The sequence below is a fragment of the Boleophthalmus pectinirostris genome, unplaced genomic scaffold, assembly GCF_026225935.1.
Source record: "Boleophthalmus pectinirostris isolate CB_2022bp ecotype Guang Dong unplaced genomic scaffold, ASM2622593v1 HiC_scaffold_17, whole genome shotgun sequence".
Lineage (NCBI taxonomy): Eukaryota > Metazoa > Chordata > Actinopteri > Gobiiformes > Gobiidae > Boleophthalmus > Boleophthalmus pectinirostris.
In genome coordinates this window covers 27,100,964-27,128,480 of record NW_026571115.1, presented here as the reverse complement: position 1 = coordinate 27,128,480, position 27,517 = coordinate 27,100,964, and the positions used below count along the sequence as shown (strand labels likewise).

At 37.4% G+C, this 27,517-nt stretch overlaps 1 protein-coding gene across 2 annotated transcripts in view; it reads right to left on the bottom strand.

Annotated features, from left to right (window-relative positions):
- Positions 1 to 283: 283 nt before the first annotated feature.
- Positions 284 to 27,517, bottom strand: part of LOC110160571 (SEC14-like protein 1) — a 45,844-nt gene continuing 18,610 nt past the window's right edge. For both annotated transcript variants that reach the window (XM_055152531.1, XM_055152532.1), the window contains exons 5-16: positions 25,764 to 25,892; positions 21,764 to 21,935; positions 17,768 to 17,877; positions 16,308 to 16,497; positions 14,819 to 14,907; positions 12,784 to 12,854; positions 11,367 to 11,538; positions 8,952 to 9,086; positions 8,743 to 8,877; positions 7,102 to 7,353; positions 4,767 to 4,945; positions 284 to 2,894 (exon numbers count right to left, since the gene is read on the bottom strand). In XM_055152531.1, coding sequence (XP_055008506.1) covers positions 2,759 to 2,894; positions 4,767 to 4,945; positions 7,102 to 7,353; positions 8,743 to 8,877; positions 8,952 to 9,086; positions 11,367 to 11,538; positions 12,784 to 12,854; positions 14,819 to 14,907; positions 16,308 to 16,497; positions 17,768 to 17,877; positions 21,764 to 21,935; positions 25,764 to 25,892 — 1,770 coding nt within the window. In that variant the 3' untranslated portion in view covers positions 284 to 2,758. The remainder of the gene's footprint in view (positions 2,895 to 4,766; positions 4,946 to 7,101; positions 7,354 to 8,742; positions 8,878 to 8,951; positions 9,087 to 11,366; positions 11,539 to 12,783; positions 12,855 to 14,818; positions 14,908 to 16,307; positions 16,498 to 17,767; positions 17,878 to 21,763; positions 21,936 to 25,763; positions 25,893 to 27,517) is intronic.

The window sequence follows — 27,517 nt, the reverse complement described above, 5'->3', positions numbered from 1 at the left end:
CTTAACAGAACGCTGTAGTGGTGTGAAAGACATACTAAAATTCCATAACTTTCCAAAACTTTAATTGAATTTACAAAATTCCATGACTTTCCCAGGCCTGGAAAATTCGTTTTTTTTTTTTCCATGACTTTTCCAGGATTTCCATGACCGAGGGAATCCTGAAAATGAGAAGTCTAAGGAACATAAAATTGGCGCTCAAGGACAAATAAAGTGATATTGCTTGATAAGAACTGCTTGTAACATCACTCGGTTTCCATGGTGACCAGACAGAAGCACCTTTGCGTTTACAGTAAAACTTTTTTATTCAGTCACATTATAAAAAACATGTACAGAAAAAAAAGAAAAGACATGTACTATCATTATATTATTAAACTTCCCATATTTCATAATTCAAAACTCTAAATCAAAAAGGCCTCAGATGGCTCATGATCCTGCAGAACTTTATGTAATTAAAGGTGCACTGCGCAACTTTTCTTTTTCTGGTGGAAGGTCCGCTACCAAATTGTCTCCATGGAGATGTTAGTGCTTAGCCAGGAATGTTCCATGGTGTGGCATTAAGCAAATCCATGTCGCATTTATTCATTAGGAGAGATTCTGTTACTTAAAAATACAGCAATTCCTTCCGTGAATAGGGGGCGACTCTCCACAGATCTGACCTGTAATTTAATCTAGTTCAGTAACCTGCTTGTCTTTCTTATGATTAATATGTTTAAGTGGATCCTCGATTAGAAATGTTTTGCAGTGCACCTTTAATTTACAGTCCAATTACAGTCTAATCATGATTTATTTAAGAGAAACCGCAATTAAAGTTTTCTACACACAAAGACTTCATATTATTCAAGGTTATACTCATATTTATTAATTTATAGAATTTTTAAAAACTAAATGCACCCGAGGAGTAAGAGCATTTCTGTGAGCAGCTAACATTTTCAGAAGACAATACTGACATCTAGTGGACAACAACATTAACTACTGTAACAAGTCTAAACACATAAATATAAAATTCTGAATTATAAAAACATTAGGTTTAAGTCAACAATATGAAGTAAGAGCAATTAAAGGGCCTAGATTACACTGTTTTTAATCTACGCTATAATGTTGATACAAACATAACCTGGAGTTGTGTTTTGTTTCATTCACACACGTTTAAAAAAACACCTTGTGACTTCATGTGGTGATACAGAAAGTGCTCCATTGTTTATTTAAAGTTCATACACCTTCACTATAATCGTTTAAAGTTAATAGTTATCTTGAATGTTAACTTGAAAACTATCACCAGAGACTTAGAAGTCGCGGCATGGACTCGAGTCAGACTTGAGTCACTCTTCAGGGTTTCCCCAGGTTTGACTACCCTGAATTTAAGACTTTTTAAAGACCTATTTAAGACCACTTAAATGAACATTAAGACCAACATCGCACCCATTATGCAGGCGAAAAACACCAGATCCAGACTTGGACAACATAATGTAAGACTTTTTAAGACTTTTAAGACCCCGCGGCTACCCTGCTATTTTAAGGACTTGAGTCTTGACTTGATAAAATGGGTCCTCTGACTTGAGAAGACTTGAGGCTTCTTCTAAAAAAATATATGTTTTTTTAAAAATACTTTTCTTGTTACAGTTGATAAATGTGCTGCTTTTACAGGAACAAACTGGAACATGTCCCTCCCACTTCTGTTTGTTACTTTGGATGGAACTGAAGGAATTGAGACGGTATCTTCAAATGTACTACAGTAATATACAATAACATACAATACATTAAAACAGAGGGAACTACACAGAACAGACATGTCAAACTCAGACCCAGGGGCCAAATTTGGTCCGCAATATAATTATATTTGGTCCACGAGATCATATCAAATAAGTATTAGAGCTGGCCCGCCAGCTACAGGCTACAGTTAGACTATAGAGACATTAATTATTTAAAATGTTGTTATTATTTTATATTATGCTTGTTCTGGATTCAATGTTTAAGCAAAACTATGATTAAACATTTATTTTAAGAAAAGGTTTAACATTACATATCTCGAAAAGAAAAACATGCAGATGTTATTGAAATTTTTCAATAAATATTTAGTTTGGTTCACGACTTAGTCCCAGTTTTTAATTTTGGCCTCTGTGAATTTGAGTTTGACTCCCCTGACAGACCATGGTCCTTCCATTTCAGTGCAGACTACATGACAATATAACTGTTATTGAGCACTTTTAAATCTTAATTCTTTCTGTTCTGAGTGCAGTGAGTCACACTAAGATCTTGTCAAGACATTTAAAAAGGAAAAATGTTTTTTTTAAGTATAATTTAGTTTAAAATCCATATAAATTGGAAAAAATCTAAGTACTTTGGTTTAAAGACTTGAAATGACTTGAAGCTCAAAGCAGATGACTTGGACTTGGATTTATGGGCCAATGACTCGAGACTCGAGCTTGGACTTTCCTGTATTTGACTACTCACTACATCACAAGGTGGAACAGAGCATTTTGAGCTTCGGAGATGTAAACAGTCTAATATTACCAATGATTACTCAAACTCAAGTTACTCAAACATGTGTGAATGAAACAACACAACTCCAAGGTGTGTTTTTGAGGAGGAAACAACATCACAACACGACTTAAAGCTCACAAGAGTCACTTTTGTGTAATATAGGACCTTTAAGTCTTTTACACCACATTTCTGTTGGTCCCTTGGAGAAGACACGAGGCACAGCTTGGTCCAGATGTTTCAAAGTCATTCTAGGCTCTTGAGTCCCGCTGAGTGGATGTTACCTGGAGAGGTTAGAGCTGGCGTGTGATTGGCTGGAGCAGGTAGAGCTGGCGTTTGATTGGCCGGAGGAGGTGGTCATGGCGCTGAGCTGGGAGAAGCCGCTGTGACTGGAGGCCAGGCTGGTCATGGAGCCCCTGGAGCCAAAGAGAAGGTCAAATATGAGAACAACATAATGAGAAGAAGATGGGTTTTTGCAGATGACATGTTAACTATGTTTTAGTGAAATGAGTAGTATATGTTTTAGACTGTAAGTCGCTATGTTTTTCATGGTTTGAGTGGTCCTACGACTTATACTCCAGTACAACTTATATATTAAAATGTTCACACTGACAGACTCGAGAGGCTCTAGTCTTGTGTGTCAGTATCTCCTGCTCCTATTACTCCTGTACCACTGTCACTTGGCTCTACTGTGCATGAAAGAGCCTCTGTCCTGTCTGTATCATGTCAGTCGATCTCACCATTACTTCTGTACCACTGAAAATTTAAAATTTAAGTGACTTCAGTGACAATCAAAATCATCCTGTCGGGATTCAGAAAGGCCGGAATAATTCTAACTGGAACTGATGCCGAGTCTGGCGACAGCTACACAGAAAAGGAAGTAGTGCTCTGTTTACCTCCGGAGGTCACGGAGTTGCTCAGAAGTGACACCGAGAATGAAGAATTCAATGGGTTTAGTGATTTGGAGTGAGATGGAGAGTTTGGTAAACTTGTTCTGTTCTTTTGTTTATGTTATAGTTTATCTGAAGAACTGTTCATATGTGACGTTAACAGTCTGTTGTTCTCTCTTCTGTTGTTATTACTAGAACTTGACTTTCAAGTTGAAATGTCGGCTCCTGGTCTCTGATTTTATAAAATACATTTCCCCCAAAAAGTGCAACTTATAGTCCAGTGCAACTTATATATTTTTTTTCTTCTTCGTTGCGCTTTTTTTGGCTGGTGTAACTTATACTCCGGAAAAAAAATACGGTACTCTAACCTAAATCTTTCATATATATATAGAAACATATAAACGATTTGTGTTCCCAGATACGAGGTGAACATGTTCAAATCAAATATAGCTTTTACTGATAACAATTCCAATGTGTATTTATTCTTAATTACAAAAAACCCTGGACATAATGAACAAGCTGCTATTTTGTTTCCCGAGACGCTTATCCTTTCAGAAAGCACAATGCATCTCACGTACCGGATGCAATTTAAAATGTTATTGTTTTCAAATGTTTACCCTCTATGGATCTAGTCTATTTGAGGGAGTTACTGCCGCCCTGTACTCCGCCCAGAGCCCTGAGATCAGCCGACCTGCTCCTGTCGTGACCAAAACTAGACTCAAGACGAGAGGTGACAGAGTCTTTTCTGTGACAGCGCCCAGACTGTGGAACAGCCTTCCTCTTCCTGTCACATCCTCTCAGTCTGTAACACAGTTTAAGACTAGACTGAAAACTCACCTCTTCTCCCTGGCATTTAATACGAGCCAGTCAGGTTATTTTGGTGTTTGGATTGGAGTTTTCACATGTTATTTGTGCATGTGTATGTGTATGTGTATATGTAATTTGTTTCTTCTGTTTTTGTTGACTTTTATGTGAAGCACTTTGGTCAGCTGAAGTTGTTTTAATTGTGCTATATAAATAAACTTGAATTGAATGAGTCTTACATTTGCGTTGCCAGTTTCGATGCTGAAATCCAGTTGGTTCAAACCTAAAATCACTCTCTCTGATCTAAATCGTCGCTACCTAAACCCCAGAAGCTGCAGTCAAGTACGTTCATCATCAAAGATTCTTCTGTTCTGACAGGGCTAGTGACTCTTCAGAGGATCACTCCAGACAAATAGTCGAAATATATCAAGGTAAACAAACTGGCAAGATGAAACAAGTGTTCAGAACTAAGAACCTTGTCAGAACTGAAGAAGCTACCAGAATAAGTGAGCAAAATGGATTCACGCTTTAAAACTTTAGTCCAGTTGAAAGAAATCAGCTCTCTTTTGCGGCAATGATGAGAAATAAACGTACCTGAAATCATGTGACGCCAGGACCTCTGTGTAGTACATGATTTTACACTTGTGGGTGGAGACCTGCAGAGAGGCCAGAACGTCGTCCACTCGGGGCAGGCTGGAGGCTGTGCAGGCCGCAGAGCTGTGGAAACGCCACTGGAGGATGTAGAAGCCCGGCCAGCGCGTGATGTGGGAGCCCTGAGGTGGAGGAAAAACAATAGTTATGACACGGGATGATGTGAAGATGAAGGATTTTAAAGACACAACGTGAGGACATGGGGTACTTAATTGGAACTAGATTATTTGATTTTTCACATATCAATATTGGAAAAAATTCTAATAAACAGGACAAAATAGGACCTTTCTGGGTTAGATTTAAATAATAATAATAACAGGGTTCCTACTGTTTATCACTGACAAAATTTCAAAACTTTTCCACGACTTTTTCATGACCTAAAGTGAATTTTCCTTGACTTTACGGCACCTACATGTGGAGAATTGATCAGACTTTTAGAGCTAAATATGAAATGTTAACTCTTTCCACTCACCTTATGGTTTGGTATTATAGTTTTGAACATTTAAAATACGTCAGTGCATTTATTGTTGTCTCTTTTAAACAAAAGCGCATACGTTCAGAAATAATCGTAATAGCCTAATGAGAACTTAACAGAACGCTGTAGTTGCGTGAAAGAGAAACTAAAATTCCATGACTTTTCCAGGCCTAGAAAAAGACATTTTTAATTTCCATGACTTTTCCAGGATTTACATGACCCTGTAATAGTAATAATATATTTTATTTATATACCGCTTTTCAGGACACTCAAAGACGCTTTACAGAACACATATTAAAACAGTCAAAAGAGCAATAAACAAATTGTTATTTGTAACTGTACAACTGTAACTATATATCTACTGCATGTAAAACATTTTTTCAATGTAAATATGGAATCAAAATTTGTATTAGAAGTATTAGAATCAAAACTGAGTCACGGCAACACTAAAGCAGGTTTACGACCAATGGAGATTAAATACATTTACCTTATTTTTCAGATAACAAGGCAGAGTTAAAATCCTTTAACTTTATCAAAAATCAACAGTGCGCTTTATGTATTAATTCTGGTTGTGCTTACTGACATCAAAGTGATTTTATGTGGTACACAGCGCTCAATAATTCATCATAATATTTTAGTACTACTTTGGTAAACTATGAAGCCGCACCGCTTGATGGATTGGCGGCACGGTGGCACTCATGCCTCACAGCAAGAAGGTTCTGGGTTCGATCCCCAGGTCGCCCAGGGCCTTTCTGTGTGGAGTTTGCATGTTTCTCCCCGTGTCTGGATGGGTTTCCTCCAGGTGCTCCGGTTTCCCCCATCAACCCAAAACATGCTGCAGGTCTCCAGAACAGTTGATAGTCAAGGTCAGTTAAATACAATCAATCAATGAACCTGTCCAGGGACGACAGGTGGAAATTAGCACTGATGCTACAACCTGATGTACAATGCGTCTCTCCTGTCAAGGTTAATGCGAAAATTGTGCGCTGTCCCTGTCTCAAATAAATAAATAAATAAATAAATAAAGATTGTCGGAGCATTACAGCAATCGTAGTCAGGAGCTTTGCAGAGTAAGACATGTCCTTAAGTTTGACAGAAGCTGAACCGCATCAGTGCACAAGGAGTGAGCTGTTTTTTTCAGCGCTTATAATTTATGCAAATTAGCCATGTGGTTTTAAGTTACATTTCTGTAAAACCTAAACAAATGTGCGCAAAGCTGCATTAAACACATTATTACTCAATGTATATTTGAGTCCTTCTTGTAGGAAATAAAAAAACAAACTTATATTATCCACCCACATTCACATTCATAATCCACATTCACCAAGACAGGGAGGCAACAAAGTTCAAATTATGCCACGATCTGCCAGTGGATCGTGGACACCTGAGCCATTGAAATAGTCTCAAGTGTTGTCCATTTGTTTTGCTTAATGCGCCTTATGGTCAGAAAAATACCAAAATCATGCTTGGTTAGTACTTAAAATGAAAAATGAAAGACCCTTTGGAAATACAAGGTGCCACGGTGAGGGAGCAGTGACTAGTGGAAAATGTTGTTGTCCTAAGGCAAGACACGCACACACCACATTCATACTCAAGCAATGTGGGTGAAGTGATCAGAGGGGCAGATGGTGTAGACTGGCAGCTTCGCTTTTGTTAGAATAGTGCAATGAAAAGCTTCCTGAGTGTCCAAAAAAGCCCTATATAAATCCAATACGTTATTATTATGTTATTAATCCAACCAGAGCCATGCAAATCTTTCCTGGTAAAGTTTAAAAGACCTAAATAAAACTTGTAAAGCCTCACCTGCACGCTCTCCCCCTCTCTGCAGACCAGGGCTTTCTCCACCATGCTGTAGTCCTTCCCCAGCACCCAGCTCTTGTCTATGAGCGGAGCGTTGACGGCCCCCAGGGAGGTGATGCCGTGGGCCCCCAGAGTGTCCCTCTTCTGTGGCTGAGGGGCCCGTCTGGAGTGGTACAGGTGGAAGAGCACGTCGCCTTTGGACACGTCGAAATCCCACGTGATTACGGAGGACGCTTCTGAGATCTCGATCAGCATCTGAGAAGAGAGGAGGGTTAGGTTAAAGGAAAAATGAAGAGTAAATGAAAAAAATACTTAAATTATTCTTATTGACGGGGACATTTCTTGAATACAGTTGCTCAAAAATACAACATAATGAAAAGAGAAAGTAGAACAACAGAGAGAAAGTAGTATTTTTGTTTATTTTTGTTATTTGTTTAGGTACAGTGTAACTTTCTGGAGGTGGCATGTTACCTGCATGATGTCACATAAATACAGGGTAGCTGCAGGTTTGACTTCCCCAAATTTAAGACTTTTTAAGACCACTTAAATGAAAATTAAGACCAACATCGCACCTATGATGCGGGTGAAAAACACCAGATCAAATTCTAATAATGCCCATTACTCACTGCTTTAAATAACAAAAAAATACTTTAATTATAAAATCTCATTCAGAACTCATTTATAGTAGTACACATTGCTTGTAAAATGGCCAAAAAAAATCATTTATAACATTCTAACAAGACAAACTAAATATTGTTTGCACATACTCCAAATTAGACTTTTTTGTTTTGTTTTGTTTTGTTTTTTTCCTCCGTTTAAAATTGCACTGCAGTCCAGTTGAGTAAACAAAAAAATAGGCTAATGAAATTTAAGACCTTTGTGAACAAAAACAAGACATGGACAACATAATTTAAGACTTTTAAGGCCTTAATTTAGGAGCATGAAATTTAAGACCTTTTTAAGACTACCAGCTACCCTGAAATAATAAATTAAAGATTATAGTCAAAAGAACAACATTTCCGTGAAGACTCAGGTTTGTGGAGATGCAAGTCCACTCTCAGAATGCGTGATTTTTTATTGGATGGGAAAAAAAAAACGGAAAAAAAATAAAATAAAATAAAAGTACCATAATAATAATAATTTAAGGTACAAAGAACGTGGGTATTTTTTTTTTTAAATAAATAACCAAATGCATGATTTTTTATTGGATGGAAAAAAAAAAAACGTAAAAAAAATAAAATAAAATAAAAGTACCATAATAATAATAATTTAAGGTACAAAGAACGTGGGTATTATTATTTTTTTTTATAAATAACCAAATGCATGATTTTTTATTGGATGGAAAAAAAAAAAACGTAAAAAAAATAAAATAAAATAAAAGTACCATAATAATAATAATTTAAGGTACAAAGAACGTGGGTATTTTTTTTTTTTTTTAATAAATAACCAAATGTCTCTTGTATTATAAAGTTTTGGAGAAGTCTCAGTTTATAAGAGTCAAGTGGTATTAGCAGTATCCAAAACCAAAACAAAAGACTAAAGTTTGTGAACCACTGCAATATAGTATGAAGAACCTGGCTGCAATACATATTTTCTCCAGCAGGGGGCAGCCAAAGCCAGCACTATGACACTACTCCACTGTACCTCATAAGGAGCTCCTTTGAAGATGGAGGCACTTTTGTAAATAGAGTCTGTCAACAGTCTGTACTCTTCACTCTCCAGCTCCTCCGCCGTCCGGTACAGAGATTTAGGCACCAACCCTCCCTCAGGAATGTCACACTAGAAGAAAAAAGATTTAATTTAGGTAGGAAATATAAAATTTAAATGTGAAAAAAGAGAGTATTTTAGTTTACCATTGAATCTCCTCCTAAAAAGTCTGGGATATATTCCTTGTTGATGTAGTCCACCAGTCCCCCGGCTCCTTGGTAGTCGTTTCCAGCGTAGACGAGAAACTTCTTTCGTGTATTTTCATCAATCAGAGGACTTACCTAAAAAAACAGAGAATACATGCAGGATTAATCTTTATATTTATTTATATTGTATTATTTTATATTTATATTCATATTTCATAAATCGTACCCATGTGTGTCCTCAGATATATTCAAATTAAATATTGATTTTACTTTATTTTATCATCTAGCATGAACTGTATTTTAAACTAATCAAAACTGATCCCATCAAAACAGGATGAGCTACTCAATTTTCTTTTGAGTTTCCCAATCAAATGACTATAAACAAGGTGGTAAAAAGTCCTCTAGTATATGTAGTAAATTGGTACAGATCATAGAGCCTTTTACTTAGTCTTGAAATCAGATTTGAAATTTTAGTAACATGACAACAGCATTTGTTGTTAATGACACACCAGGTTCAGTTCTGTATGCATTCTATACTTTATGGTGTTGTAAGGTCCTGATCATTATTATTATTATTATTATTATTTTTTTTTTTTTTAATGGTTTGCAGTGGTCCAAAGCTATTTATATGGAGTAAGAAAGCTCCGTCACCCGACTTGCACTTTGTGGACACCCTGCTCCAAGGGCTCAGGGTTCTCCCTCAGTCTCAAGTCCAAGATTAATCCTGATTCAGTCCAGGTTCAGTCCTGGTTTAATCCTGATTCAGTCCAGGTTCAGTCCTGGTTTAATCCTGATTCAGTCCTGGTTCAGTAATGTTTCAGTTCTGGTTCAGTCCTGGTTTAATCCTGGTTCAGTCCTGGTTTAGCTCTAGTGTAGTCCTGATTCAGTCCTGGTTCAGGCCTGGTGTAGTCCTGGAATCAGTTCTGGTTCAGTTCTAATTCAGTCCTGGTGTAGTTCTAATTTAGCCCTGATTCAGTCCTGGTTCAGTCCTGGTTCAGTCCTGGTTCAGTCCTGGTTCAGTCCTGGTTCAGTCCTGGTTCAGTCCTGGTTCAGTCCTGGTTCAGTCCTGGTTCAGTGTCCTGGTTCAGTCCTGGTTCAGTCAGTCTGGTTCAGTCAGGTATTCAGTCCTGAGCATCTCAGTTTTGCCTGGTTCAGTCCTGGTTCAGTCCTGGTTCAGTCCTGGTTCAGTCCGTATGCGGCACAAAAGTAGAGCATCTCGTTTGATGTTTCTTTTGCCTGTGAAGTGATGACATATTTTTTTCATTTGCCAGTCGAGTCCCGTCTGTGAACTCGTATTAGGACTGAATAAAGCATAATCATAAATTTTAATTTCGTGACTGTAATTCTTGATGTCATAACTTTTCAATTCGTTTTCCGATGGATAAAATACAAACACATTTTATGTACGACTGGACTCATTCAAGAGTTCGCGAATATTTATTTTATGCTCAACTACAGCCAAATATAGCTTTCTTTCTTCATAAATTTCTCACTTACCTCATGCATTCAGAATATCCTACTGCTCAAAGCCAAATTTCTTCACGAGGAAATAAAATAAAACCTAAACCTATTCACCGCTGAGTTCATACACAACTTTCAGAGACCACAGAAGAGTTTTACTGTCACATTAAAGCAAAAATCAATACTAATGTTTTATATTTATGCATAGGATTTTAATTTGAAACTTGCCAATAGTAGTCTGCATCATTTCCACTTTTGTTTTTTTACACTCAGTCTCTATGGTACGCTCAAATTAGTTTTTTAATTGTTTGTCTCTGAGCGCTTATCTCCGCCGCTGTTTATTGCTGAATTCATCAAAACTCCCCCATAGGGTTAAGATTTAGATTGTTTTGCCTTTTTCTTTTTAGTGAATAACTCCATTTTAAAGTTACGACTTGTCTTGGAGCTTTCAGGATTAAATGCAAATGAAACTAATAAAATGTGTTGCCCCAGACAGATATACCGATATAGGCTGTATCTAATTATTACAAAGCATTTTATTGCTCAAGACTCATGAAGTGTGCGCTTTGCATGCTAGTTGTTCTTGGGTTTACAGTGATGACAAAAGTCTGCTGTGGTTTCTGAAAGTTGTCAAAAGCTCTTATAAACTCTTGCAGTGAATAATTAGGATGCTCAAGATGCAAAAGGTGAGGAAAAACTTTAGATCACTACAAATGAGCTTTAAAATAAACTGTTTATGTTTTTAAGACTGTAAAAAAATCTGGTATAGCACTTTTAAATATTATTCTAAAATTACTTCAGTTCTAAAATCGTAAAGTTCTAAAGTTAAGATTCGTTTCACACATTTAAAAAACCTCGGGGACGTCAGGATTAAGTAGGTTAATGCTTAAAACTTGTCTCTGATCTTTCGGGATCAGATGCAAACGAAAACAAAAACAAAAGCCTCATCAGTACCAGAGTCCAGAGAACGGGGAAGACCCTAGGCGCGCGCACGATCAGCAGTCTGCCCAGTGTCTCGGGGTAGTTAGCCTCCACCACCTCGATGATGCGGAGCAGGGCTTTGATGCCAGGTCTCCACAGATGGCGCATGTTCAAGCCCTCCAGGTCCACCAGGCAGGTCCAGCAACTACAGGAGAAATAAAAGAGAATGGATTCAAGTGGGATTTGTGAATTTGCAACGTAAAACAGCAGGAAGATGACATGTTATTCATTACTTTGTGGTATTTAGTAATGAACTACAACATCTGTAGATGATAATTTTATTGTGTTCATTGTAAACTGCAATATTGATTGAAAACAGCTTCATAATCGAAACAGCTTTTAAATCCCTGTTCAAAACCACAGAACTGATCGACCCCACACTGTTTGTGGTGTTTCACTATAGCAACGTACGTACTATATGTGTTGTATTGTGGAAAAATTACCATGTGACATTTTTTTTATCCAGAGTCAGAGTTTGTTTTTTTTTGTTTTTTTAATTAAAGTGATAATGTGTGTCAAATCCCTCACTTGTCCAAGTAGAATCCTAGCCAGCGGAGCCATCTAGTGCCTCTGCTCAATTTTATTTCTCTCCAGCGACTAGGTCAAGAATCGGAATACACTACACGGTTCGCAAAAATCCCGGAAATGCGAGTTCGGGCACCAGCCAATCAGGGAAGAGCCATATATTCTGTGTTGGCAACGATTCCCGAGATCGAATTTTATCAAGGGGAAAGACGTTATTGCCCTTCTTCCTACAGGATTTGGGAAAAGCTTAATATACCAGTTAGCCCCGTTAGCGGTACATTACATACGTCATGACCAAATAGCAGAGATTGGTTAAATAAAAAAAAGTACCCGCCTACCATCGAGCGAACGAATTCTAACGCTGTGAGGCTGGTAGAATCCACGCCAGAAAGAGAAATTCAATATGTCAACTGGACAGAAATTTTATTTGGTCAAATACATTTTGCAGCTCAAATACATTTTTGTCCAGTTGACAAATTTAACTTCTCTTTTTGCCTTAAAGTGATAATATGGGACTTTCTGGAGCTGGAAAGTCAACTGTTTGATTCCATGGAAACAGGAAGTTAAAAAATAATATTCTCCATATAGATAGATAAGTTCTGTTTCATCCCTACTGATCACTGGATGATCATCCTTGTGCATACGCAGGGATGATCAATTAGTCAAACTAGTTGGACTGGACTACTCGCTCAGACCGAGTAAGAGTCAGGTTTATGGAGCAGCAAGCTCATTCACAATAAGGACACATAAAATAATAAAAATATCCATAATGAAAAAACTGTTTTTATTTTAGACTGTTTCTTGGCAAAGGTTTCTGTAGCTTTAAAGTGGATTTCAAGTAATATGTTTCCTTTAATGTTTGTACCTGACAGGCCGACCAAAAACTCTGGTGTTCTCCTCACAGCGCCTCAGCCCTTCTTCATTGAGAGACAGCACCTGTAATAGAAACACACAGCAAACTAGTGTACACAATACTTACATCTGCATACTGTATACATTACATATTTTTCTGAATGGTATTTGTTTAAAAGTGCACTGCATAACTTTTCTGGTGAAAGGTCTGCAACCTGCTTGTCTCATAAGTATTTTTGAGGAATAGAAACAACTGGAATTGAACAAATGCAAGTTAATGAACATTTAATGTCATACTCAACACTGTATCAAAGCAAGAACATTTGAGTGGCTGCAGTGACACTAGTATGTGACCTCTAAATCTGATTATTGTCACATTGTTGCAGTTACAAGATTATAAAAATGAAATGTAAAGAGCAAAAATCAACCAACTTCTTCCTGATCATGGTCTTTCACGTTACTCACAGCAAATTCAGTTGTTTCCATGTCTCTTTAAATTCCAGAAATCAGGAAGGCGGATCTTTATCAGAAAAAAGTTATGCAACACACTTCTTCGAATTGTTTTTGTTGGCAGGCTGTATGCAAAATGAGCGCAATGTTTCCCCCCACATGTTTGGCCAGTGACTTAATTAACTCTCAAATATGGGTCAGTAGCGAGAAAATGTAATCACAGTTCGTAAAACACATTCAACGCACCTTTCAGTTCAAAGTAATTGTTTAGATTTGAATGTGAATTTGAATGTGACTTCTCAGAAATTGATAGAAAGTGATTGAATTGGTGCATTGTCAAGTCTGATGTTTGGCAAGTTTGTCACTTCTGAAATTAAATCTCAGGTCTCCTCAGAAAGCACCGCACCGTGTTTGGTTTGCAATCAAATGTGTCTTTGTTTTTATGTGATGTAATGTATGTACAACCGCTCTGTGTGCCTTGTAAATTGCTCCTGTGGGGATAAATAAAGTGAATTATTGAACTGAAATTATTTATTTCATTATGTAAAAGGGACCAAAGCAGAAAAGAAAAAAAAACAAAACAAAACAGGAAAGGAAACAAAGCAAAACCAAAAGAGCACTCACATAAATGGACATGCTATTCAGTGTTGCTTTGGTTCAATATCTAACTGCTGCGGTCAGGCTCCTCATTTTGGTCTCTAAGGCTGTGTTCAGACTCGAGGGCTTAATGCTCAATTCTGATTTTTTTGTGAAATGAGATTTTTTTATGAGATCATTCACATTTCCAGTTAAATGTGCTTGTATGTGAGCTCCAGTGTGAACTTTAAACGCCCCAAAAGTGTCCCGCATGTGCACTAGATGACACAACAACGTCACACGCAGCGAGTGTGCTCAGTGTTTACGGAAGTCGCCTAAATATGGGATGTTAACGTTGAGCACCTGGTGATTTTAAAGTTGCTGTCGTACCAGAGCCAGAACATGTACAACTTATTTGTTTTAAAGGAGGAGATTGAGAAGGACGAGGTTTTTGGCCGTGGCGTTTTGTGGGGTAGTAGCAGCAACGTCCGTGGAAAGGAACGTGTGGGTGCAGAGTCGCAGCCAAGGGTGGAGGGCTTCACTGCTTTACTGACACGGAGTTCATACACAATTTTCGGATGACGAGAAGAATGTTTGTGTACATTTGTGAGGGTGTAGGTGGGATGAATGTGACCTGGCCGTTCAGACTGAAGTTGCATGTCAAAAGATCGGATATGTATCGGTTTTAGGGGCACATATCCAAGTGTCCTGGGTCACATTTGAAAAAATCGGATCTGTGTCGTTCAGACTGTCATTAAAAGATCAAATAAATGGGGCATAGCGGTGAAAAAAATCGGTTTTGGTTTCACTTCAGGCTGCAGTCTGAACGTACCCAAAATGAGGAGCCTGACCCACTTTACATGATCCTGGTGTTTTTATTTCACAATTTTGTCCATAAATCTATTTATGTCACACTCCTTCTTTATACAGTCTATGGTTTGACCTAAATATACTTTGATATGGAGGCACACTGCGTAATGGAAAACTTGTATTTTATTATCAGTATAACAAAAGTACTTTACCTGTTTGAGCAGCACTTCCTCTCCCAAAGCTCGCACCAGTCCCTTTGTGTCCATTTGTCCCAGACGCAAGACATACAGAGGGCGCCCATCTTGAAAATCACAGTCATAACAAGCACGTAATTACTTTAAGTTTAAGCGAAGAGTCTTACAATTCGCTATATTGTGATCCATCTTATTGTGAGAGCTTTGACAATACGATATTTTGCTTATTGTTACGTCTCTAGTGACTCGTGTATCAAGTATCAAACCGTGAGGAACTCCGCGAATCCCAGCCCTACTTCAAATCATTTAATATTCTTAACAAAAACTCTTGTTAGATTTGCTCTCAGCGGAAACCAAAACACTGTTAAATATATTACTCAAGTAGGAGAAAAAGTATGGCATCTGAAAAGTACTCTGAGAAGTTACAAGTGGCCCATAGCAAAAAAAAAAAAGAAGAAAAAAAAAGAATTCCGTCAACTAGACAAAAGTTTTAAGGGTGAATATGTTTCGCTGCTCACCCAAGTAGCTCCACTGACAGGTTTGTGGTAAGTCACTGCCTCTGGACAGACAGAAGGAACCCCGTCAGAACTGAGTGCTGAAACTTGGATGAGTGGTGAAATATTAAGATATTCACTCTTAAAACTTCTGTCCAGTTGACAGTCTTTTTTTTTTTGCGAGAGTTACTCAGATAACTGCAGATAGGGCTGGGTGATATGGCGATACAAATCATAAGTGTTTTCTCATCCCTGTGATGATTTTCTGATCTGTTATAATGTTGTTTCCTCATCATAAACATTTTCATTTATTAGAGCTCTTCCCTCAAACAGAAAACACTCTGTTCCACCTTGTGATGACGTGAAGTGATGCAGGAAGTGCTCCACTGTGTTTTTAAACTCAAAATACCTTCACTAGAAACATGTGGATAATTTCAGCTCTGAAATCGCCAATCTCTACTAAATAAAAGTTAAAAGAAAGTTTGTTCATTTGAAAATTACCGATTCATGACACCACAAGGTGAACCAGACTATTTTGAGCTGTGGAGATGTAAACAAATTAATAATAAAGGATTACTCAAACATGTGTGAATGAAACAAAACACAACTCCAGGTCTGTTTTTGATGAGGCAACAACATTCAACATGGCTAAAAGCTCACCAGAGTCAATTTTGAGCAAAATAGGATCTTTAATGGAAATCTATAATTAAAAACAGACACTTCCTATTGGTCAGCGCTCTGTGTGACAGCTGGATATAAGCAATCACAGCCAAGACTGACCCTTCAGATACAGCAAATAGCTTTAGTTGCAAAAAAGATACAGCAAAAAAGATACTAAAAAACATGAATGTAAAAAATGAAATGGCAATCTGGCTCTTAAAAAATTTGGAAAATATTTGGATTTTTTTTTTGTCATATCAAACATCTCTATCTAATTTTTTCTAATAAATCTATCTTTCTACACTCTCTACATGTCGAGGTCAAAGCACCAAAGTTTGTGATTGTGTGAGTACCTTTGTCGTGGTGGTGCCAGGCCCCGGTGAAGTAGTCGTGGAGGGTCTGCGGGCGCTGCCAGGTGTCTAACAGGAAGTCCACCTGGTGCTGCTTCCTCCAGGTGAGAGACTGGCACAGGAACTCTCGCGCTTTGTCCAAGTTAAAGTCCCGAGCGCGGAGGAAGCGAAGAACGTGCTGGTCTTTGGGGATCTGTGAAGAAGAAGAGTAAGCCACTATATGAGAATGTAAAGCCCTGAAGGATGTTATAATGAACTTTATAAATGTGTTTTAGAAGTTACAACATGATAGAATAAAACAAGATACAATTCACACAAGGCAAGACATTTTATCTCTTGTGAGCTTGTGGGATGAGATCTTATAAACCCATTTACCAATCACATTTTAGGGTAAATAAAATACACGGAACACTGAAGCACCACTTCCTCTTCTTTGCAGCTGTCGTCAGACTCAGCATCAGTTCCAGTTAGAATTATTATAGCTTTTCTGAATCCCGACAGGATGGTTTTGGTTGTTACTGAAGTCCAGGCTTTGTCGATGAATCCAATGACTTCCAGGAAAGTTGCATGGTGCACCCTCCTGGTTTCTCATTCACTCCAAACTTTCTTTCTGCTGCTCGATTACCGTTTTCGGCTGCATATTTCACTACTTGCAGCTTGTAATCTACAAAATATGATTTTCTTTTGGAGGCATTTGTGTTCAGTCTTCTCAGTTGTCTTTAAGTTTGTTTAAATTTTACATTTTCAGTGGTACAAAAGTAATGGTGTGACCGACTGACAGGACAGAGGCTCTTACTACAGGAGACATGCGCAGTAGAGTGAAGTGACAGCTGTACAGGAGTGATAGGAGCAGCAGGTACTGAGACACACAAGCTTAGAGCCTCTCGAGGCTGTCAGTGTGAAAATTTTAATATACAAGTCGCACCGGAGTATAAGTCGTAGGACCACCCAAACAATGAAAAAAAGTGTGATTTATAGTCCGAAAAATATGGTAGTAAGATGCCTTTCAAGTGATGTCATGAATATTTACATGAACATCGACTTTAAACTGAACTTTTCTTTAACACAATCTGACGATTACAATAACATTAAAGTCAGAAGTGAGCATTAACTCAAGTATTAACCATCCTTGTGTCCTTTATTAAGACGCTTCACTCGCCCATTGCTTATTACTGTCATAGTGTGTTAGCGAGGGCACCCATCATAAAAATATTAAAACTTCATACATAAATAAAGAATTTAGCATATTTTTTTCAGTGTTTTACTTTACATGTTTTTGGGCTATTCTTCTACTTTCATTTTCATAATTAAAATAAATGAAGGACAAAACTACACGTCTTTTCATCACATTTCATCAGTCAGGTACAGTGCGTTGAATACATACAAGTATAGATTAATATAAACTCACTTCATTTCCATTACACATGAATTTTAATGAACAAAGCAGATGTAAATGTACTGACCTTCCCCTTGTGTCCGTCCTGGAGCCACTGGCGCAGTCGGATGAGACAGCTCTCCTGCATGGGGGTTAAATCGCCCAGGTAACGCCTGATGTAGTCTGCATCCAACTTATCTGCAAGTCATACATAAATATACATAATCAGTCTTAGGCCGGGCACAGACAGACACTGGTTTAAATAAGATCCTACAATGGGAAATACTTGTTAAAATACATTTGCATTACAAGGTTTAAACAGATGTACAAATATTAAATTCATACAACTTTTGAGTCACACTTCAGGAGTTTTCAGAATCTTACACCTTGACTTAAAGGTACACTGTGTAACTTTTTTGGTTGGAGGTCCGTCATCTGCTTGTTTCTTTGGATATGTCATTGCTCTGCCTGGAATGTTCCACAGTATGACATTAAACACCTCTACCTTACATTTATTCAATTACAGATGGTTTTATAGCTCAAAAATACATAATAAAAAACAGGCATTCTGACTGTGAGTGGGGTCCCATCTCCACAGATCTGACCTGTAACTTGGTCTGGTTTCGGTCTCCATGAAGATAGAAAGGTTTAATACTGTGAAACATTCTAGACAAAGTAAAAACAGCTCTATAGAGCAGGGGTCTCCAACCTTTTTTCTCCAGTGAGCTACCTTTACGAAACAAAAATGCCAGAGAGCTGCCAATTTCAGAAGTCGCAAAGAAACAGCAAGTCTTAGATGGGGAACAGTTTGGTGCTTATAAAACATAAACAATTATCCATTTATCAGTGCACGAAGTTGGGCATCAAAATGATACATTATACACATAATTAATCAAATTTTACTTTTATTATTATGCACAATAGATAAAATTCAGAAATCCCTTGACGAGCTACTGTATTTTTCGTACTAAAAGTCGCACTTTTTTCATGATTTGGGTGGTCCCTTATAATCCAGGGCAACTTATATATTAAAATTTTCACACTGACAGCTGCAAGAGGGCGCTCTAGGCTCCTACTCCTGTACCACTGTCACTTCGCTCTACTGCACATGTCTCCTGCAGAAAGAGCCTCTGTCCTGTCTGGGATTATGTCATTCGATCACACCTTTACTTCTGTACCAATGACATTTTTTAATTCAAATAAACATGTAGACAACCGAAACCATCCTGTCGGGATTCAGAAAGGCCAGAATAATTCTAACTAGAACTGAGGCTGAGTCTGACAACAGCTACACAGAAGAGGAAGCGGCGCTCTGTTTACCTCCAGAGGTCACGGAGTTGCTCAGAAGTGACACAGAGGATGAAGAATTCAATGGATTTAGTGATTTGGAGTGAGATGGAGAGTTTGGTAAACTTGTTCTCTTCTGTTGTTTATGCTATAATTATCTGAAGAACTGTTCGTATGTCTTCAAAATCAGTTCCTGGTCTCTAATTTTATAAAATAAATTTCCCCCAAAAAGTGCAACTTATAATCCAGTTCGATTTATATATGTTTTTTTTCTTCTTCATTACACACTTTTTGGCTGGTGAGACTTATACTCCGGTGTAATTTATAGTCCAAAAAATACAGTACTTGGAAGGGGGTTGTGAAAAACTCTTAAAAACTCATTGCCCTGAATGCATAAAGTAAGTGAGTTATAATGTTGGACCACTGCAAACTGTTATTAAGAAATTGTTCTTTTTTTTAATGCTTTTAAGACAGTAAAAATCTGGCACAAAAGCTTCGTCTTAGTCTAGATATTTAGGAGATCCACTGCAATAATGAAGAGATTTGAAAATGTTTAAAATCAAAATTCGCTTCATTCACATTATCACATTTTGAGCACCTCAGGGTCGTCAAGATTAACTGGCTCATTCCTAACTATGATTATAGACGTAATAAAATGATCTGAAGACATTTTTAATAGATAATTATGAAAATTTAGAACCAAATGTATGTGATTAAATTTTCGAAATGTGAAGTGCTATAATCTTTTTTCGTTTACGAGGTCATATTCACTTTCATTTTGGTCAAGTCACTAACTACAGGGACGAGAGAGAGAGATCTATTAGACACAGTGAAGTAAAGCAAATAAGATCCAAATTTTGGTCTTCACTATCACTACACTGTCAAACTATCACTTCATGACATCACAAGGTGGAACAGAGCACGTTGAGCTGTGGAGATGCAGACAGACTAATAATACCTAAAGATTGCTCAAACATGCATGAATGAAACAAAACAAAACTCCAGGTATGTTTCTGAGGAAGTACCGACATTCTAAAACGGACACAAGCTCAGAACAGTACATTTTACAGAATATAGAAGCTTCAAAAGTGCACTGTGTAACTTTTCTGAAGTACAGTACGCCACCTGCTTGTTTCCATGACAATGTTTTTTGCCCTGCCTGAAATATTCCACAGTATGGCATTATATTTATCTATTTAGCATTTCAATTAGAGCTGCTCGATTATGGTAAAAATCATTATCACGATTATTTTGGTCAATACTGAAATCATGATTATGCAAATGATTATTTTTTAGTTACACGATGCATTTATGCAGTATTTCTCTTTAAAAAAAAACACTTTGTTATTGATAATTTACACAAACTTTCAAATTGAAAGGCTACATATATGTACCTTAGAGCAATTTTGCGATGTATAAAACATAAAATGAACAAGAAAAGCACTCAGAGAGCGCAGACCTCCGCCAAGGACTACCCCCATTTTTTATATAAATTGCGATAAAATCAGTCTTCTGGATCAGATCCGGATCAGCCTTTGGAATATGAAAGAGGATCCCATTGTCCATCCCTGAGTCAAATTTCATGGGGTTTGGTCAATAATTAACCGAGATATTGAGAAACAAAATTTTTGGCCCCATTTACCACAATGTTAACTAAAATTTCAAAGTGATCCAGAATCCAGGATTTCTTCCGGATCACCCCCAAAATGAAATCAGTTCTTCCATTTCACATTTCCAACAAATCCTGAAAATTTCATCAAAATCGGTCCATAACTTTTTGAGTTATGTTGCTAACAGACAAACAAACAAACAAACAAACAGACAAACGCCGGCAAAAACATAACCTCCTTGGCGGAGGTAATAAAATATGCTTTGAACATGAAATAAGGCATAGAAAAACATAAATGTATCCAAAATAAACTATATATCCAGCTGTTCTACAATCTCTATATTTAAAAACTAAAATAAATATACTTATTTATATAAAAAATATCCCAAAATAAACTTTTTAACCGTTGAGTTTAAATGGTTTCAACTCAATTATATGAATTTGGAGATCGTTTGACAAACAAATCGAAATCGCGATCAAAATTCCATTAATAGCACAGTTTTAATTTCAGTACTAAAGAATAGACTCGATACTTAATAATGACTCCATGACAACGATGACTTAGACAGTAGAGTGTGATTTTTAACATTAAATCATAGTACTTACTTTTATATTACCATGTGGCCTTATATCTGTGTAATCCTTCAGTCGCCCAGGTAAGTTCCATAGTGGTCCGTGGGCGTACACTAGTCTATGTGCTCTTATACTTGTTCTGATACAGTTCAAGATCATTCTAAACCTATTCAAAAAGGTTAATAACTGTGCTGTGAATGTGACTTTTTTTAGTATCGATACCTGCTCAAATGAGTCTAGTTTTGATACTAGTTATAGTATCGATTAGCATTTAATTTTTGATCTTTTACAACTCTGTTCCTCATAAATACTTTACAGGACAACTCAGCAACATTTCCATGGAGACAAGAACATGGTAAAATGGTACACTGTGAACATTTAAATTATTATGTTCAAGTGTTTTATAATTGCTAATTATAGGTGAGGTTAATAAGGCTGTTTTATTCATTTAGATTTAAAAATAAGAGAAGTGTCTCTTAGTGTTTAGCCACCGCACGCATTTTTGTGTTGGATTAATGTGGTCTAATGGAAATCTTGACATCTCCACCTCAAATTAACCTGAACTGAATAACCTGGTAATAATGTAAGACAGGCATGGTAATGTGGTTAACTGACCATCGGGGGAGCCGGCGAGCTCGCTGGGGCCGGACAGGGCTGCGTCTCTGGGGGTGGACACTGGGATGGCCGTGGAGGAGGAGGAGGAAGAGAGAGGAGGAGTCCAGCGCGGTATAAAGCTGATGCCCTCCCGCTCCATCTCTGCCAGGTAATACTCGATGATCTCTTTCCCCTGCACAGGAGGAGAGGAAATGGGTCTAATTGGATTTCACAGGTGGAAACCAGGTGTCAGTGTGAGACAGACTGTATGACGGAATGAGGGAACCCGATTTGAATGACCTGAAAAAGAGCTGACGCTTTCAAACTAAGTGAAAAGTCATATTTATGCACTTTTGTGGTATACTTTCTCTTACGACAGAAGACATTTATGCAAAATAGGGCGCCCCATATGTTTTGCCCTGTTCACAGCAATACGCACTGATTACATTGACGAAAATTAAGCTTTCACCTAAGGATGGGCATGATTAGTCCACTAATCGATAATAGATCTTTAAGAATTTCATTGATCATGTACATTTTTAATCAACAAACTAAATTTAGGTTGTAGGTTGTGTAGCGTAAGGAGACGAGGCTGCGTCTGACAGCACAAACATTGGAGTTATGGCCTCACAGTCTCATGTTTGGGCTCTGGCACCTCCTTGGAGATTACTGTACCACTCAGTGATGCATTTACATGCACATCAGTGTCCCGGGTATGATCGGGTTTTTTGAGTATCCTGGTTTCTTCATGGTGCATGTATACATAGTATCCTGGTTACTGAACATAAAGTTGAGTGCACATGCGTCCAAAAGATAAAAACTTCAGTCTTTTCATCACAACTGTAGCCAAAATAAATAAAGTGACCAACATAAATAAAGTGAGTGAAATAATGCGCTAAATTTGCACCTGTATGATCTCTGAAAACATGAACCATCTCCAACGTGACGCACACACAGAGCAGACTCACCATCATCATCAACATCCCTCTGTCACAGAAAGAACTTATAGTTTATGCAAATTAGCCATGTGGTTTTAAGTTTTGTTTCTGTAAAACGTAAACAAATGTCAAAACTCCATTAAACACATTATAATCTCAAACGGGCTGATGTGGCTGATGTAGTTATGGTTTATATGTTGTAAAGTTGAGTTTATTTATGCAGATTTGTAATAATAATTATGATAATTTTAACATAAACATTTTAATGATTAATAAACATTTTAATGATTAATCAAAAATCTATTGTTAATTGTCCCGACGATTGATTAAGAAAATTTTATCTCTACTTTGGCCTACTCCATCCATCTCTAAATTATACAGAGATGGTGGAGCAGTCAAACGATGAATTCAGTTAAGAGTGTAGTTACTTTGATTATATCTGAAGGAGTGGTGCACACACAAGAAACTCAAATAATTATTTAATACTGTCGACGTAAAGCTTTTGTCACTTGTAGATTTAGGCCTATCCCAACACTACTGTGCACTTGCTCAAGAGGAGCTCAAGTGCACATTCTGTACAGCGTTTTGATCCACACTCCACCACCCCGCTCTCTCCGTACTCTCAGCGAGTGTGGAGCGATGCAGACTTCCCCACGACGCTCTTCACTGGAAAGTTTTCAAGTGGTGCAGCGCCTGTACCTTTGCAACTTATGAGCAACTTAGCAGAGAGAGCGTCAAGTGGGTGCAATAAAAAAGGAATGCCTCAGTAGTTAAACTGATCATACTGATAAATATGACGACAGGTAACTAAAGGTTAAAGCACTGCTCTTATATTTGACACACTAATACCATGTTCACTAAGAGAGTGATCTGAAGAGGACTGTCCCAATTCTCACTCTTCACAGCCCTGCACCCTGAGCACTCACACACTTCAGGCGCTTTCAGAAACTGTGTGGGGATTGGGACAGGAGCTTACTCACAGTGAGAAGAGCAGCCAACACTTAAAAAGTAAGAGCACTGCAGTTCTGTAAAATAGACCACTCAAGTAAAAGTATGATTTGATTACCATATTTTTCGGATTATAAGGTGCAATATCAATAATGTTGAATTCTCTTGTCTATATTCATACATAAGGTGCATCGGATTATAATGCGCAATAAGCAAAACAAACGGATGACACTTGAGACTGATCCCTTAGCCCAGGCGTCCATGATCCATTGGCAGATCCTGGCATAATTGTTGGTGAATGTGTATTATGAATGTGAATGTGGATGGATAATTTAAATTTGTTTTATTATTTCCTACAAAGGGAACTCAAATATACATCGAGTAATAATGTGTGTAATGCAGCTTTGCGCACATTTGTTTACATTTACAGAAACAAAACTTAAAACCACATGGACAATTTGCATAAACTATAAGAGCTGAAAAAATGCTCTACGAGGCTCCTGACTACTGTAGCCGTAATGCTCCGACAATCCATCAAGCGGCGCGGCTTCGTAGTTTACCAAAGTCATACTAAAACATTTTGACAGATTTTTGAGCGCCGTGTGCCACATGAAATCAGTTCGAGGTCAGTAAGCACAACTAGAATTACTACATAAGGTGCAACGGATTATAAAGCACACTAAAGTCGATTTTTGAGAAAATTAAAGGATTTTAAGTGCGCCTTATAGTCCAAAAAATACAATAAATAATTACTCAAGCAAAAGTGATGTAATGATCTTTGTGTTTGTTCAGGGTTGACCCCTTTCATTGTTCCTGTAACTGTTCATGTGTTTTTGATAATGTTTACTTTTGTATGTGACACTTTCGGTTGCTGTGCAGACAAATGTCAAAGTCCCATTGGTCTGTTACTGGTGAGGTTTTAGACTGGCTCTGCTGAGTTGAGACTGCTGTTATTTTGTTGTTTTGGTGTGAGTTCCAGCCTACAGTATCCCTCGTGTTCAGAAAATAAACAAGAAGAATTTTGGCATGTTTCCTCACACCAGAATGCTACAGTATCACTAGGGCTGGGTATCATTGAGAAGTTGCCAATATGATACACATCTCGATACAGTGAGCTTTTGTTTCAATACGATATATTTCAAATCAATTCGATACGGTCACTGTTGGCGAGTAACAGATTACATGTACCAGAGTTACGTAATCAGAGTACAAATTATGAGTAACTGTATTTTGTTACAGTTACTGTTTCAGTGAGTGGTAATTGGATTACAGTTACTTTGTTGAAATAAATGGATTACATGGCGGTATTTTCCTGTTTTCACATTTGGGGCTTTTTTTTTCCCCTCTGTAATTCCACTCACTAAACCAGGACACTAAACCAGATCTAAACCCAGGTCTAAAACCAGATCTAAACCCAGGTCTAAAACCAGATCTAATCCCAGGTCTAAAACCAGGTCTAAACCAGGACTAAACAAGGACTAAAACCAGGACTAAACCAGGATTTAACAGGACTAAACCATGATGCTGTGTCTCCTCATCTTCTATCAATAATATTTTTAAAGAATCTGCCTTTTCATTTATTTTAGCAAACAAAACATCTTATGTGAAGAGTTCCTTATCTTTGCTACTCTACAATAAATCAAGTAATCAAAAGTATTCAGATTACATTACTCACTTTAAGTAACTTAATGGATTCCGTTACAAACTACATTTTGGGGTATGTAAACTGTAATCTGTAGGGGAATACATTTTAAAAGTAACCTTCCCAACATTGGATACGGTTCAATAAAAATAAAGTCTAAATCATGGCTGTGATACTAAAAGTCTTTGTTAAACCACTTCTTGTAAAAAGTTAAGATGAAACACAAACTTTTTAATCATCAAAACAGTGAAAATGTTAAATGTGTTGGATAAACGAGTTTCCTTCATCCAAACAAGCAACAAAACTGCAGTTGTAACAAAATAATTAGGTAAAATATACCAAAAAATACTCTTGGAGACATATCGATACAGCAGCCCATGATATCAATACTATATCATTACATTAAATGATACGATATATCAATATTTCAGTATTTTTGCACACCCCTAAGTATTACCCACCTATTATTTCCCTAATTATAAAAAATACACACCTTTTTAATGTTACTAGCGTATTGTTTTCCGACTATCTTCTCCGCAGTGCTCTCAAAGCCAAAAAAAGACTTGATGTCCATACTGGCAGTCTGCTCGTAGCATGTCCAGTTTTCATTTTCTGGATGAACCTAGAAAAACAAACATTGAAAAGGAAAAAAAAAAGATTGCCATAAGTAAATACATGTGTGTAGAAAGATTAAATGTTTTCAAATCTCAAGTGAATTATAGCAAAATGGCAAAGTCTGCAGTTATGTAGGTCATATGATGTTCTTTGCAGTGGGCTGAAAGTCCTGGTGCTTCCACTGGGTCTTATCTGCAAAAGCTGCTAACCTTGTAGTTTAGACGTCTACAAACATGTTCTGAAATGCATGGGATTCTTGCGCCAGTTTATCAGTTTAGATTTCAGTCCTCTCTGTGCGCCGTGCCAGAATTTTACTGTTTTAAAAAGATGAAAAGCAGAACTAGTTCATTTAAAAATTATTCCTCACTTACCTTATGTATCTCAAGCATTTTAATTATTCACTGCAATTAGTTTATAAGAGTTTTTCACTACTTTCAGAGGTTATAGCTGCATGTGTCATCATGGTAACAAAAACTAACATGCTAACCACGCACTTCCTTGTTATCACTTATAAACCACTTGCTAAATTGATGCAGACATTACACATACGATCCATTCTGACCTCAAAAACTATACAATATTCTGCAACGGAGCAAGACAAAAGTTGCTTAAAGGTGCACTGTGTAACTTTTCTGGTGAAGGGTCCATCAGATGCTGGAATGTTTCACAGTGCACTGGTATTAAACCAGGGGTGTCAAACATACGGCCCAGGGGCCAGATACGGCCCACCAAGACCTTTAATCTGGCCCTCAGCTGATGTTCGACTAAAATATTTTAATTATATTTTAAAACCTGAAGACAGAATTTGCAATTTTTCGCACACCATTCACAGTCAAAATCTCTGATGTGCCTGCAGACATGCAACTAGAAATAATAGACTTACAGTTACTAAAAGATGCCAAGTTTCAGGAGCAAAAAGAAAGCATGATTAAATTCTATGAAATGCATACAGGTTCATGTTAAAACATTGTGTTGAAATGGCATTTTTCTTAAAATTTCAGGTTGTTCATAATATTATAATATTTTGTAAAAGAAAAGAGTTCATCAATTAAAAAAGATTTCTGTAATAGATTTGTGTTTCTCTGCACAAATATTTGAAGTTATTGCTATTTTTGGGGTAGTTTTCTGATCCGGCCCCTTTGGGATCAAAGTAGGTTGGATACAGCCTCCGGACAAAAATGAGTTTGACACCCCTGTATTAAACCTTTCCATCTTCACGGAGACCGAACTAGACCAAGTTACAGGTCAGATCTGTGGAGAGGCAACCCCGCTCTCAGTCAGAATACCTGATTTTCTATGTATTTGTGACCAACTAAACCACCTGTAATTGAATAAACGTAAAGTAGAACTGTTTAATGTCATACTGTGGAACATTCCATAAAAACAAGAAGGACACGCCCCCCCCCCAGTCAAAAAGTTACATAGTGCATCTTTAAATACAAGGGGAAAAAATGGGTATTTAAATGTCAGTGCTCCTGGAGTTGTTTATATGTGAACTAAAACCTACTTTTTAAACATATATCTCAAATATAATAAGAACACAAATTTTAACCTACACTACCAGTAGGGCTGGGTATTATTCAGAAGTTGCCAATACGATACATATCTCGATACACGGGTCACGATACGATA